Source organism: Pongo pygmaeus, chromosome 2, assembly GCF_028885625.2.
Source record: "Pongo pygmaeus isolate AG05252 chromosome 2, NHGRI_mPonPyg2-v2.0_pri, whole genome shotgun sequence".
Lineage (NCBI taxonomy): Eukaryota > Metazoa > Chordata > Mammalia > Primates > Hominidae > Pongo > Pongo pygmaeus.
In genome coordinates this window covers 62,840,681-62,853,426 of record NC_085930.1, presented here as the reverse complement: position 1 = coordinate 62,853,426, position 12,746 = coordinate 62,840,681, and the positions used below count along the sequence as shown (strand labels likewise).

The window sequence follows — 12,746 nt, the reverse complement described above, 5'->3', positions numbered from 1 at the left end:
CCCCGTCTCTACTAAAAATACAAAAATTAGCCAGTCATGGTGGTGGGTGCCTGTAAATCCCAGCTGCTCGGGAGGCTGAGGCAGGAGAATCGCTTGAACCCGGGAGGCGGAGGTTACAGTGAGCCGAAGCTGCATCACTGCACTCCAGCCTGGGCAACAAGAGCAAAACTCCATCTCAAAAAAAAAAAAAAAAAAGAAATGTTTCTGGAAAAAAAGTAAATTTCCTGCCTTGATGTCTGCTCATAATTATCAGACTGTAAATTCATACAACTGCAAGAATGTCTTAGCGGTCCCATCATAACATCACTGTGCCTTCATGCAAGACCATATCTCAACTGCCTCTGGTGCCACTAGAACATACCTTTTTTCTAATGGCTTCAGGAGTAGGGGATCCCTAACATTTTCTGTTTAACCTGTCACTTCCAGAGTTAGTCGTCTTTTCACTGAATCTCAGGGCTATTCACTCAACCTAAATTTATTACTGAGCCTACAGGGAGCCCGTTGCCAGTGTGACCCATGTCCCCTCTCAGGTAAAAGGTCTTTTGGGCTTCTCATATCAAGGGAATAAATAAAATTTGCAGGTGTATCCCTGAACAGGTGGGGAAGCCAAAATCCAGGGAGTTTAAACTGTACCTCAGGCAAGGTAGCAAAGCCAAGGAATAGCGGTCTCAGCACCCAACCTGTGCTTTCCAGTAGCTGTTCATCCTCCACAGCAGCTTAGAGGCAGGGCCACATCTGGTTGCCCTGTGCGCACAACCCCAACATGGCACAGAGTAAGTGCTTACCAGGTTCAGGTAAAGCATAGACCACTGTCACTTTGTCTTAATGACATAGAAAACTTTCTGAGATATGTGAAATGCTTTTTGAATAGTGTTTTTAAATTTTTGGTTTTTTATCCACTCATCTGCACACTGATTTTAAATAAACTTTTTATTGTAGTATAACATACCTAAGTTTAAAATTCATCAGCTTATGATGAATTATCACAGAGAAAACATTTCTATATACTCACCACCCAAGTTAAGAACAGAATAGAAATTTCATGCGGCCCAGAAGCTCTCCTTATGCCCCCTTCCAATCATTACCTGCACCTTCTTCCTTAAAGATGAACTCTACCCCAGCCAGCCCCTTACACCATGGATTGAATTCGTTGTTGTTGTTTATTCATTCTTTTTTTTTTTTTTTTTTTGAGGCAGAGTCTCATCTTGTCACCAGGCTGGAGTGCAGTGGTGCAATCTCAGCTCACTGCAACCTCCGCGTCCCGGGTTTAAGCGATTCTTCTGCCTCAGACTCCCGAGTAGCTGGGACTACAGATGCGCCCCACCACGCCCAGATAATTTTTGTGTTTTCAGTAGAGACGGGGTTTCACCATGTTGGCCAGGATGGTCTCAATCTGTTGACCTCGTGATCCGCCCACCTCGGCCTCCCAAAGTGCTGGGTCTACAGATGAGCCGCCACGCCCAGCCTATTCATTCTCTTAAAAAAAAAAAAAAAATTAGCCAGCTGTGGTGGAGTGTATCTGTAGTCCCAGCTACTCAGGAGGCTGAGACAGGAGGATCGCTTGAGCCCAGGAGTTCCAGGCTGCAGTGAGCTATGATTGTGCCACTGCACTTCAGCCTGGGTGACAGAACAAGACCCTGTCTCTAAAAAAAGAAAAGAAAAATTCACAGCTCTATTAAGATATAATTCATATACCATACAATTCACTTTTTTTTTTTTTTTTTGAGATAGGTTCTCTTTCTGTCACCCAGGCTGGAGTGAATTTGCATAATCATAGCTCACTGCAGCCTCGACCCTCCAGTCGAGTTGAACCCTCCGGGTTCAAGTGAGTCTCCCACCTCAGCCTCCTAAGCAGCTGAGACCACAGACACACGCCATCACGCCTGGCTAGTTTTTTAAATTTTTTAATAGAGACCAAGTTTCACTATGTTGCCCAGGCTGGCAGTTCACCTATTTAAGGTGTAGAATTCTGTGGCTTTTAGTATATTTACAATATTGTGCAGCCATCACTAATACCTAATTTCAGAACATCTTCTTTACCCCCTCAAAAAAAAAAAACCCCACACTCCTTAGCTGTCACCCCCCAGCCCTAGGCAACTGCTAATTTACTTTATGTCTTTATATTTGTTCTGGACATTTCATATAAATTGAATCATATGTGGTCTTTTGTAACTGGCTTCTTTTACCTAGCATAATGTCTTTAAGGCTTATCCATGTTGTAGCATGTACCAGTACTTCATTTCATTATTGCCAAATAATATGCCATTGTATGGATATACCACATTTTATCTATTCATCAGTTAATGGACTTGGGCGTTTTCACTTTTTGGCTATTAGGGATAATGCTCTGAACATTGTGTACCCGTTTTTCTGTGGACATGTTTTCATTACGTGTGTGTGTGTGTGTGTGTGTGTGTGTGTGTATACACCTAAGAGTGGAATTGCTGGTCAAATAGTAACTATTTTCAAACTTTTGAGGAACTGCCAGACTTTTTCAGAGACTGCACCATTTTATGTTCCCACCAGCTGTGTATGAAGGATCTGGTTTCTCCTCAACCTTGCTAACATTTGTTATCTTGCATCTTTTTTATTGTAGCATCCCTAGAGGGTGTTGTGAAGTGGTATCTCATTGTGATTTTCATTTGTATTTCCAGTGATATTGAATATTTTTTCAAGTGCTTATTGGCCATTTTGTGTATTTTCTTTGGAGAAATGTCTGTTCAACCCCTTTGCTCATTTGTAATTGGTTTTTTTCTTCTTTTCATTGAGTTATAAGGGTTCTTCATATATTCTGAATAAAAGTCCCTTATCAAATATATGATTTGAGAATTATTTTCTCCCATTGTATCAGTTTTCTTTTTCACTTTCATACTGTCTTGAAGCACAAAAGATTTTAATGTTGGTAAAACCCATTTTATGTATTTTGTTGTTGTTGCTTTTGCTTCAAGTGTAATACATTAAGAAACCATTGCCTAATCCAAGGTCATGAAGATTTGCACATGTGTTTTTTAATTTTTGTATATGATATGAGGTTGGATTTAATATTATATTTTAAAATAAAATACAGAGAATTTTCTGTTTGAGAGGCACATTAGCACATTGTATCATGTGTAGCAAACACACTTATATAGTTTTTATAACTTAGGTTTAGAAAAATTTTCAGAAGGTTTGTGACAGTATCAGTTACCATTTGCTGAATGTAACTAATGTTTAACTTACTATTCATTAACCTCCACACCAGTGCCATAAGTAACAGTATGTCCATGTTGAATTTGAGGAAATTTTGAAGTTTTCACGTTTTAGCTGTTAGAGGGTTTATTTGTTTATTTATTGAGACGGAGTCTCGCTCTGTCCCCCAGGCTGGAGTGCAGTGGTGCGATCTCGGCTCACTGCAAGCTCTGCCTCCCAGGTTCACACCATTCTCCTGCCTCAGCCTCCCGAGTAGCTGGGACTACAGGCACCCACCGCCATGCCTAGCTAATTTTTTAGTAGAGACGGGGTTTCACCGTGTTAGCCAGGATGGTCTCGATCTCCTGACCTCGTGATCCGCCCGCCTCGGCCTCCCAAAATGTTGGGATTACAGGCGTGAGCCACTGCGCCTGGCTTGGGTTAAATGACTTGTTTAAGGTGGCAGTATAAGTTTCAGAGCCCAGGTCTGTCAGATTCCATAGGCTGCGGGTACTCCAATAATGTTGATGGCTTTAAAACTTCTTGCAAATAAAGTAAGGACCTGAGCCAAAATTTGGCCTATTATTCTGCCAGTGAAGAATTTTCAATACAGTCACAAACCAAATGTGAACCACATGATGACGGTTCTGTCAGTGCTCGAGTGCCTATAGGAAGGAAGCTAGTCACATAAGATTATAACTGTATTTTTACTGTACCTTTTCTATGTTTAGATACACAGATACTTACCATTGTGTTACAGTGGGTTATAGTATTCACCACAGTCACATGCTGTACAGGTTTGTAGCCTAGGGGCAATAGGCCATACATACCACATAGCCTAGATGTGTAGTAGGTTATGCCATCTAGGTTTGTTGTAAGTACATGTTATCATGTTCACATGATGAAATGACCTAATGACACATTTCTCAGAACATATTCCTGTCTTTAAGCAACACATAACTGTATCTGAAACTGGCAGAATTAACTTGCAGATTAATAGACTCAACCAAAATTTTAAATGTTCATTATTAAAAGACTCAATGAATATGCTCTGATAAAGTGATTGGCCAGCCTTTTCTTTTCAGTTATAAATAAACAGAGCTAGCAGTTATGTGTACATGGATCCTGGGAGACATACCTTGCAGGATCTCAGCCTCACCATACCTCCTATAAAATGGTTGTGCTTGTCTTGCCTATTTCTTAGCCAAGAGAGAGCTAATCCATATTTTTTAAACTAAAAGTCACTGTAAAAATAGTGGATTCTGTTGACTTCGTTGTAGTGAATTTGTTGTTGTTAAAATGTATGCTTATGAAAGAAAAAAAATTTAGTAGCCCAGTAATGAATTAATTGATAATATTTTATCAAATTGAGATATAATTCACATACCATAAAATTCATTTTTTAAAAATATACAGCTTAGTGGGTTTTAGAACATTCACAAGAGTATGCAACCATCACCACTATCTAAATCCAGAATATTTTTATCATGCCCCCACTAAAAAACCCACATCTCTTAGCAATTATTCTTGCTACCCCTGTTCCCCTATCACCTGGCAACCACTAATCTACTTTCTGTCCCCATGGATTTGCCTATTCTGGACATTTTAAATAAATAGAATCATGCAATATATGGTGGTCTTTCGTGGCTGAGTCTTCCATGTTGTAGCATGTATCAGCACTTCATTCCTTTTTATTGCCAAATAATGTTCCATTACATGGATATACCATGTTTTATTTATCCATTCATCATTTGAGAGATATTTGAGTTGTTTCTACTTTTTGCTTGTTATCGCTAATGCTGCTGTGAACATTTGTATACAAGCTTTTGTGTAGACATGTGTTTTTCTTTGTTTTGAGTATACACCTAGGAGTGAAATTATGGGTCATATGGCAACTCTGTGTTTACCCTTTGAGGAACAGCCAGACTGTTTTCCAAAGTAACTGTACCATTCTACGTTAATACCAGCAATGTATGAAGGTTCCCATCTCCACATTTTCACCAATACTTGTTATTGTCCATCTTTAACATTGTAGCCATCCTGCTGGATATGAAGTGGTATCTCACCATGGTCTTGATTTGCATTTCCCTGACAACTAATGACCTTGGAACATCTTTTCCTGTGCTTATTGGCCATTTGTATATCTTCTAGGAGAAATTTCTGTTTAACTCTTTGCTCATTTTTAAATTGGGATTTTTGTCTTGTTATTAAGTTGTAATGATATATGATTCGCACTTTTTTTTTTTTTCCATTTTGTAGGTTGTCTTTTCACTTTCTTGATGGTGTCTTTTGAAACACAAAACTCATTAATTTGAGTTCAGATACGCTGGCTCACACCTGTAATCCCAACATTTTGGAAGGCCAAGGAGGAAGGATCACTTGAGCCAGGAGTTGGAGACAAGCCTGGGCAACATAGGGAGACCTCATCTCTGCAAAAATATTTAAAATTAGGTGGCGCACGCCCATAGTCCCAGCTACTTGGGGGGCTGAGGTAGGCAGATCACCTGAGCCTGGGAGGTTGAGGCTGCAGTGAGCCAAGATTGTGCCCCTGCATTCTGGCCTGGGCATCCAGGAGTGAGACTGTGTCTCAAAAAAAAAAAAAAATTTTTTTTTAAGGCCGGGTGTGGTGGCTCACGCCTGTAATCCCAGCACTTTGGGAGGCCGAGGTGGGTGGATCACTTGAGGTCAGGAGTTGGAGACCAGTCTGACCAACATGAAGAAACCCTGTCTCTACTAAAAATACAAAATTAGCCGGGTGTGGTGGCTCATGCCTATAATCTCAGGAGGCTGAAGCAGGAGAATCACTTGAACCCAGGAGGCAGAGGTTGCGGTGAGCCGAGATCGCACCATTGCACTCCAGCCTGGGCAACAAGAGTGAAACTCCGTCTCAAAAACAAACAAACAAAATTTAAATTGGCCCGGCATGGTAGCACACACCTGTGATCCCAGCTACTCAGAAAGCTGAGGTGGGAGGATTGCTTGGGCCCAGGAGGATGAGGCTGCAGTGAGCCATAATTGTGCTACTGCACTCCAGCACAGGCAACAGAGTAAGAGATCTTGTCCCCCCCCAAAAAAGTTTCTAGTTTTAATGATTATTTTCTAATTTTTCTTGTGCTACTTTTGCTTTTGGTGTCATCTAAGAAACAATCACCTAATTCAAGTTCACGAAGATTTACACCTGTGTTTTCTGAGAGTTTTATAGTTTTAACTCTTACATTTAGATCTTTGATCCATTTTGATTTTTTTTTTGTAATAGTGCAAGGTAGGTGTCCAGATTTGTTCCCCTGTATTTGATTTCCACTTGTCCCATCACCATTTGTCAAAGATGTTCTTTGCCTATTGAATTATCGTGGCACCTTTATCAAATTAGAACATATAGGTGAGAGTTTATTTCTGCGTTCTCTGTTATATTCCATTGGTCTGTATGTCTTGTCTTTATGCCAGTACTGCAATTTTTTTAAGTTACAAATTGAGTTTATAATTGCATATATTTACAGTACAAAGTGATGTTATGATCTATGACTACAATGTGTAAAAATTAAATCAAGCTCATTAACATATCCATCACCTTAAATACTTATTTTTGCCATGAGAACATTTGAAATTTACTCTTAGCAATTTTGAAATGTACAATAGGCTATTATTAACTATATTCGCCATGCTGTGCAATAGGTCTAAAAAAAAAAGAAAAGTATTCCTCCTGTTTAAGATTTTGTACCTTTTGACCTGACTTTCATCTCCCCATTCCCCCTGCCCCTCAGCCTCTGTAACTACCATTTTACTCTGGTTTTATGAGTTTGATTCTTTTAGAGTCCACATTTAAGTGAGAACATGTGGTATTTGTCTTTCTGTGCCTGGCTTATTTCACTTACCATAATGTTCTCCAGTTCCATCCTTGTTGTCAGAAATGACAGAATTTCCTTCATTTTGAAGGCTGAATAGTATTCCATTATGTGTATATACCACATTTTCTTTATTCATTCATCTATTGATGGACATGTTGGTTGATTATGTAACTTGGCTATTGCAAACAGTGCTGCAGAGAACATGGGAGTGCAGACATCTCTTCAACAAACTGATTTCAAATCTTTTTGGGTAAATACCCAGAAGTGTGATTGCTGGATTCCACACTGTTTTAATTACTGTAGCTTTGTAAATAAGTTTTGAAATAAGGAAGTGTGAGTCCTCCAACTTTGTTCTTTTTCAAGATTGTTTTGGATATTCTGGGTCCCATGCATTCCCATATGAATTTTAGGATCATTTTGTCAATTTATGCAAAAAAGCACCTGAAATTTTGATAGGGATTACATTGAATCTGTAGATCAATTTGGGGAATATCACCGTCTTAACAATATTAAGTCACAAATGTCTTTCTATTTATTTAGGTTTTTTTGTTTTTGTTTTTGTTTTTTGACGGAGTCTTGCTCTGTCGCCGAGGCTGGAGTGCAGTGGCACGATCTCGGCTCACTGCAAGCTCCGCCTCCCGGATTCACACCATTCTCCTGCCTCAGCCTCCTGAGTAGCTGGGACTACAGGCACCCGCCACCACGCCCGGCTAATTTTTTGTATTTTTAGTAGAGACGGGGTTTCACCGTGTTAGCCAGGATGGTCTCAATCTCCTGACCTCGTGATCCACCTGCCTCGGTCTCCCAAAGTGCTGGGATTACAGGCGTAAGCCACCATGCCTGGCCTGTTTAGGTGTTTTAAATTTCTCATAGCAATATTTTATAGTTCTCAGTATTCAAATCTTGCATTTCTTTTCTTAAATTTATTTTATTTCTAAATATATTATCCTTTTTGATGCATGGTCAGTGGGATTGCTTCCTTAATTTCATTTTCAGATTGCTCATTGCTAATATATAAAAATACAATTGATTATGTGTTTTTGTTTTGGTTTTTTTAGTTGTTGTTGTTGGTTTTTTTTTTTTTGGAGACAGAGTTTCACTCTTGTCACTCAGGCTGGAATGCAATGGCGCGATCTTGGCTCACTGCAAACTCCGCCTCCTGGGTTCAAGCAATTCTCCTGTCTCAGCCTCCTGAGTAGCTGGGATTACAGGCCCCACCATCATACCCGGCTTATTTTTGTGTTTTTTAGTAGAGATGGGGTTTCACCATGTTGGCCAGGCTGGTCCTGAACTCCTGACCTCAGGTAATCCACCTGCCCTGGCTTCCCAAAGTGCTGGGATTACAGGCATGAGCCACTGTGCCTGGCCTTGTTTTTTGTTTTTGAAAGAGTCTTGCCCAGGCTGTGTAGTGACACAATCATGGCTCACTGCAACCTAGAACAACTGGGCTCAAGCAATCCTGCCACCTTAACCTGCTGAGTACCCGGGACTTACAAGCATGCACCACCACACACAGCTGATTTTTTAATTTTTTTGTAGAGATGGGTCTTGCTTTGTTGTCCGGACTGGTCTTAAACTCCTGACCTCAAGTGATCCTCCTACCTCGGTCTCCCAAAGTGCCAAGTTACAGGCTTGAGCCACTGCACCTGGCCAATGTTTGTATTTTGATCTTACATCTTGCAACCCTGAAACTCGTCTACTCGCTCTGATGGGTTGTTTTGTGGATTCTGGGGGATTTTTTGTATATGAGATCATGTTATTTGTAAACACAGATAGTTTTCTTCCTTTCTATTCTGAATGTTTTTATTCTTTTTCTTTCCTAATTGCCCTGGCAAGAACCCCTAGTGCAATGTTGAGGTAGAGAGAACGGACATCCTCATCTTATTCTTAACCTTAGAAGGAAAGCTTTTAGTCTTTTACCGCTAAGTATACTGTTAGCTGTGAGTATTTTATAGAGACCCTTTATCAGACTGAGAACTTTTCTTTTATATCTCGTTTGTTGAGTGTTTTTATCATGAAATGTTGTTAGATTTTGTCAAATGCTTTTTCTCCATCAATTGAAATAATTATGTGGCTTCTGTCCTTTATTCCTTTAATGCAATGTATAGAACTGTTTGATTTTCATATTTGAACAAGCTTGCTTTCCTGGGATAAACCCCAGTTATTTGTGGTGTATAATCCTTTATATACCACTGGATTTGGTTTGCTAGTGTTTTGTAGAGGATTGTTAGTGTCTCTATTCATAAGAGATATTGGTCTGTAGTTTTCTTTTCCTGTTATGTCTTTGGTTTCAGTATCAGGTAATATTGGCCTCACAGAATTAGGAAGTGTTTTCTTCTGATTTTAGGAAGAGTTTTTTGTGAAGTGTTCACAATACACATTTTTTTTTTTTTTTTTTGGAGACAGAGTTTCACTCTTGTTGCCCAGGCTGGAGTGCAATAGCATGATCTTGGCTCACTGCAACCTCCGCCTCCCGAGTTCAAGCGATTCTCCTGCCTCAGCCTCCCTAGTAGCTGCGATTACAGGCACGTGCCACCATGCCTGGCTAATTTTGTATTTTTAGTAGAGACAGGGTTTTACCATGTTGGTCAGGCTTGTCTCTAACTCCTGACCTCAAGTGATCCACCCACCTCGGCTTCCCAAAGTGCTGGGATTACAGGCGTGAGCTACCGACCCCGACCCACAATACACTTTTTTTTTTTCCTGTCACCCAGGCAGGAGTGCAGTGGCATGATCTCCGCTTACTGCAGCCTCCACCTCCCTGGTTCAAGTGATTCTCCTGCCTCAGCCACACAAGTAGCTGGGATTTCAGCCACACAAGTAGCTGGGATTACAGGTGCACACCATCATGCCTGGCTAATTTTTTTTTTTTTTTTTTTTTTTTTTAATGTAGAGATGGGGTTTTACCATTTTGGCCAGCTGGTCTCGAACTCCTGACCTCAAGTGATCTGCCCACCTTGGCCTCCCGAATGCTGGGATTATAGGTGTGAGCCACCACACCCAGCCACAATACGCTTTCTATCAAGAAAAAATATATTTGCCTGCTTCAAATACCCAGGTGACCACTCAGCACCTTGTACCTTGCCTTTGGGATAGGTATTGACTAAATTTCAGACCCTGTGGTCCTGACAGGCTTTTCCCAGCTCCATCCCACTGGGGCTGAGAAATTACCAGAACTCTTTTATAAGTACTAATCCCAGTAGTTTTCAGTGTAATGTTGGTTTTGTTTGTCATCCCCTGCTGTGTTGTGAGAGCCTTTCTCAGGAAACCATATTAAAGGAATGTTTTACAGGTGGCTTTGGAGACAGGGATAACATTCAAAGATCATCTTTAAAATGTTATTTTGATAGGTTTTTACTTTATTAAAGTGTGCAGAGCACAATTGCAAATTCCTTTGGTTTCTTCTTACATTTTCAACATTAGAAACAGCTGTTTTAAGATTGTATTTTCCTGGGGGGCATCCTGTAGCAACATCTCATTGATTCCTTTGTCATCATCCTTCTGGGTCCATACCTCAGAACCACACAAGTTCATCACTCCAGGCCACAGTGAAAGCAAGAGGCATGGTCTTCAGGCCACCTCTGGGCATCATTCTGAACCCCCTTGTGATCCAGCCCACTTCTCACCCACAGGTAACACGTACACAGACTTCTCGGCCGGAATCTCCAGGGATGACCAGCCCCTCCCCACGCATCCAGATAATCTCCACCGACTCTGCTGTAGCCTCACCTCAGCGCATTCAGGTACCTGCAACCTGCCAGTGGCAACCCTGCCTTTCCAGAACTCTTTCCAAAAACAAACCTTCCTAAGGGTTTCACTAAGGAGTTGTGCCTTTTGGGCATCAAATACAGTACAACTTAATCGATTCTTTAAAAAAAAATAAAGAAAAAATACTTACATTTATTTAACCAACTTACATTTAAAGCAAAAGCCTAAACTGTTGTTTCAAACTATTGAGATGAAGTACCATTTTATTACTTATTTGCTTCCAAATTGAGAGGCAGTATATCTTAGTACTGTAATTAAGAGCAAGGGCTCCTACTTGAAGTCAAATCCAGTGCCCCACTTAGCTTTTTTGACCTTGGTCAATTAACTTTTTAATACCTCACTTTGTTCATTTGGAAAATATACATAATAGTAGTATTTGCCTCACGAAGTTATTATGAAGAATCAAAGGGATATTGCTTGTAAAGTGCTTAGAATGGTACCTGGCACATAATAATGTTCAATATGTACTAATTATATAATAACTTATTACTAATATTGTTATTAACTAATCGATATTCACTTATGGGAAGTTGTCTTCCCTAGGGCTCTGAACCTGCCTCTGGCCCATTGAGTGTTTTCACCTCTTTGAACAAAGAGAAGGTAGGTGTATCAAGCTTGTAGGCAAAAAGCTGGGAGGAAGGGATAATATATTGATGACAAAGATTTATTGTTATCTCAACAAGCTGAATCAAAAAGCCAATTATAACTGTTGATTTCTCTGTTTTTCTCCTTGCAGTTTTATCAGTTTTTTTGCCTCACTTTGATGCTCTGTTGTTAGTTGCATGTATGTTTTATATTGTTATGTCTTTTTGGAGAATTAACCCTTTCTTGATCTTAGCCAAAAGGTCAAGAAGCGATGGAGAATTAACCCCTTTCTTGCTTGCTTTCTTGGTTGTTTGCTTTCTTTTTATTTATTTTTGAGACAGAGTCTTGCTATGTTGCCCAGGCTGGTCTTGAACTCCTGACCTCAAGTGATACTCCTGCCTCAGCTTCCCAAAGTGCTGGGATTACAGGCATGAGCCACCATGCCCAGCCACCCCTTTCTTATTATGTACCACTTCCCTTTATGTTTATTTTCCTTGTTCTGAAGTCTGCTTTGTCTGAAATTACTATAGTTACTCCAGCTTTCTTTTTATTAGTGTTAGTTGCTAGCATGGTATAACTTTCTCTATGTTTTGACATTTTTTCTTTTTTTTTGAGACAGGGTCTTGCTCTGTCACCCAGGCTGGAGTGCAATGGCGTGAACACAGCTCACTGCAGCCTCTACCTCACAGGCTCAAGCCATCCTCCCATCTACGCCTCCCAAGTAGCTGGGACTACAGGCGCATACCACCATGCCGGGATACACACACACAATGCTTTTTTTTTTTTTTTTTTTTTTTTTAAATAGGGTTGGGGTTTCACCATGTTGCCAAGGCGGGTCTCAAACTCCTGAGCTCAAGCAATCCACCTGCCTCACCTTCCCAAAGTGCTGGGACTACAGGTGTGAGCCACCGTGCCTGGCCAACTTTTTTTTTTTTTTTTTTTTAGGAGAATCTTGCTCTGTTGCCCAGGCTGTAGTGCATTTACTATTCACAGACAGAATCATAGGGCACTACAACCTTAAACTCCTGAGCCCAAGCTGTCCTTCTGCCTCAGCCTCCCAAGTAGTTGGGACTACAAATGTGCACCACTGTCAGCTTCTCCATCCCTTTATTTTGCATCTGTCTGTGTCTTTATTTATAAAATGGGTCTCCTGTAGGCAATATGTATTGGGGTCTTGATTTTTTCCCATTTTTTTCCTACTTCCTGTATAATTTCATAAGAGCCTTGTTTTTTTACCCAGCTGACAATTTGTCTTTTCATTGGTGGATGTGGATCAATTCATATTTAAAGTGATTGTTGATATATTTGGATTAATATCCTCCATTTAGGCCAGGTACAGTGGCTCACACTTGTAATCCCAGCACTTAGGGAGGCTGAAGA

At 40.4% G+C, this 12,746-nt stretch overlaps 1 protein-coding gene across 8 annotated transcripts in view; it reads left to right on the top strand.

Annotated features, from left to right (window-relative positions):
* NR2C2 (nuclear receptor subfamily 2 group C member 2) overlaps nucleotides 1-12,746 on the top strand; it is a 113,019-nt gene that overhangs the window by 46,741 nt on the left and 53,532 nt on the right. For 5 of the 8 annotated variants that reach the window (XR_010125829.1, XM_063662665.1, XM_054482237.2 and 2 more), the window contains 2 exons: nucleotides 10,646-10,756; nucleotides 11,325-11,381. Coding sequence is in view for 7 of the 8 variants with exons in the window: in XM_063662665.1 (XP_063518735.1) it covers nucleotides 10,646-10,756; nucleotides 11,325-11,381 (168 nt within the window). In the remaining variant the exon portion in view is untranslated. The remainder of the gene's footprint in view (nucleotides 1-10,645; nucleotides 10,757-11,324; nucleotides 11,382-12,746) is intronic. The other 3 variants (XM_063662664.1, XM_054482243.2, XM_054482239.2) reach the window with 1 other exon arrangement.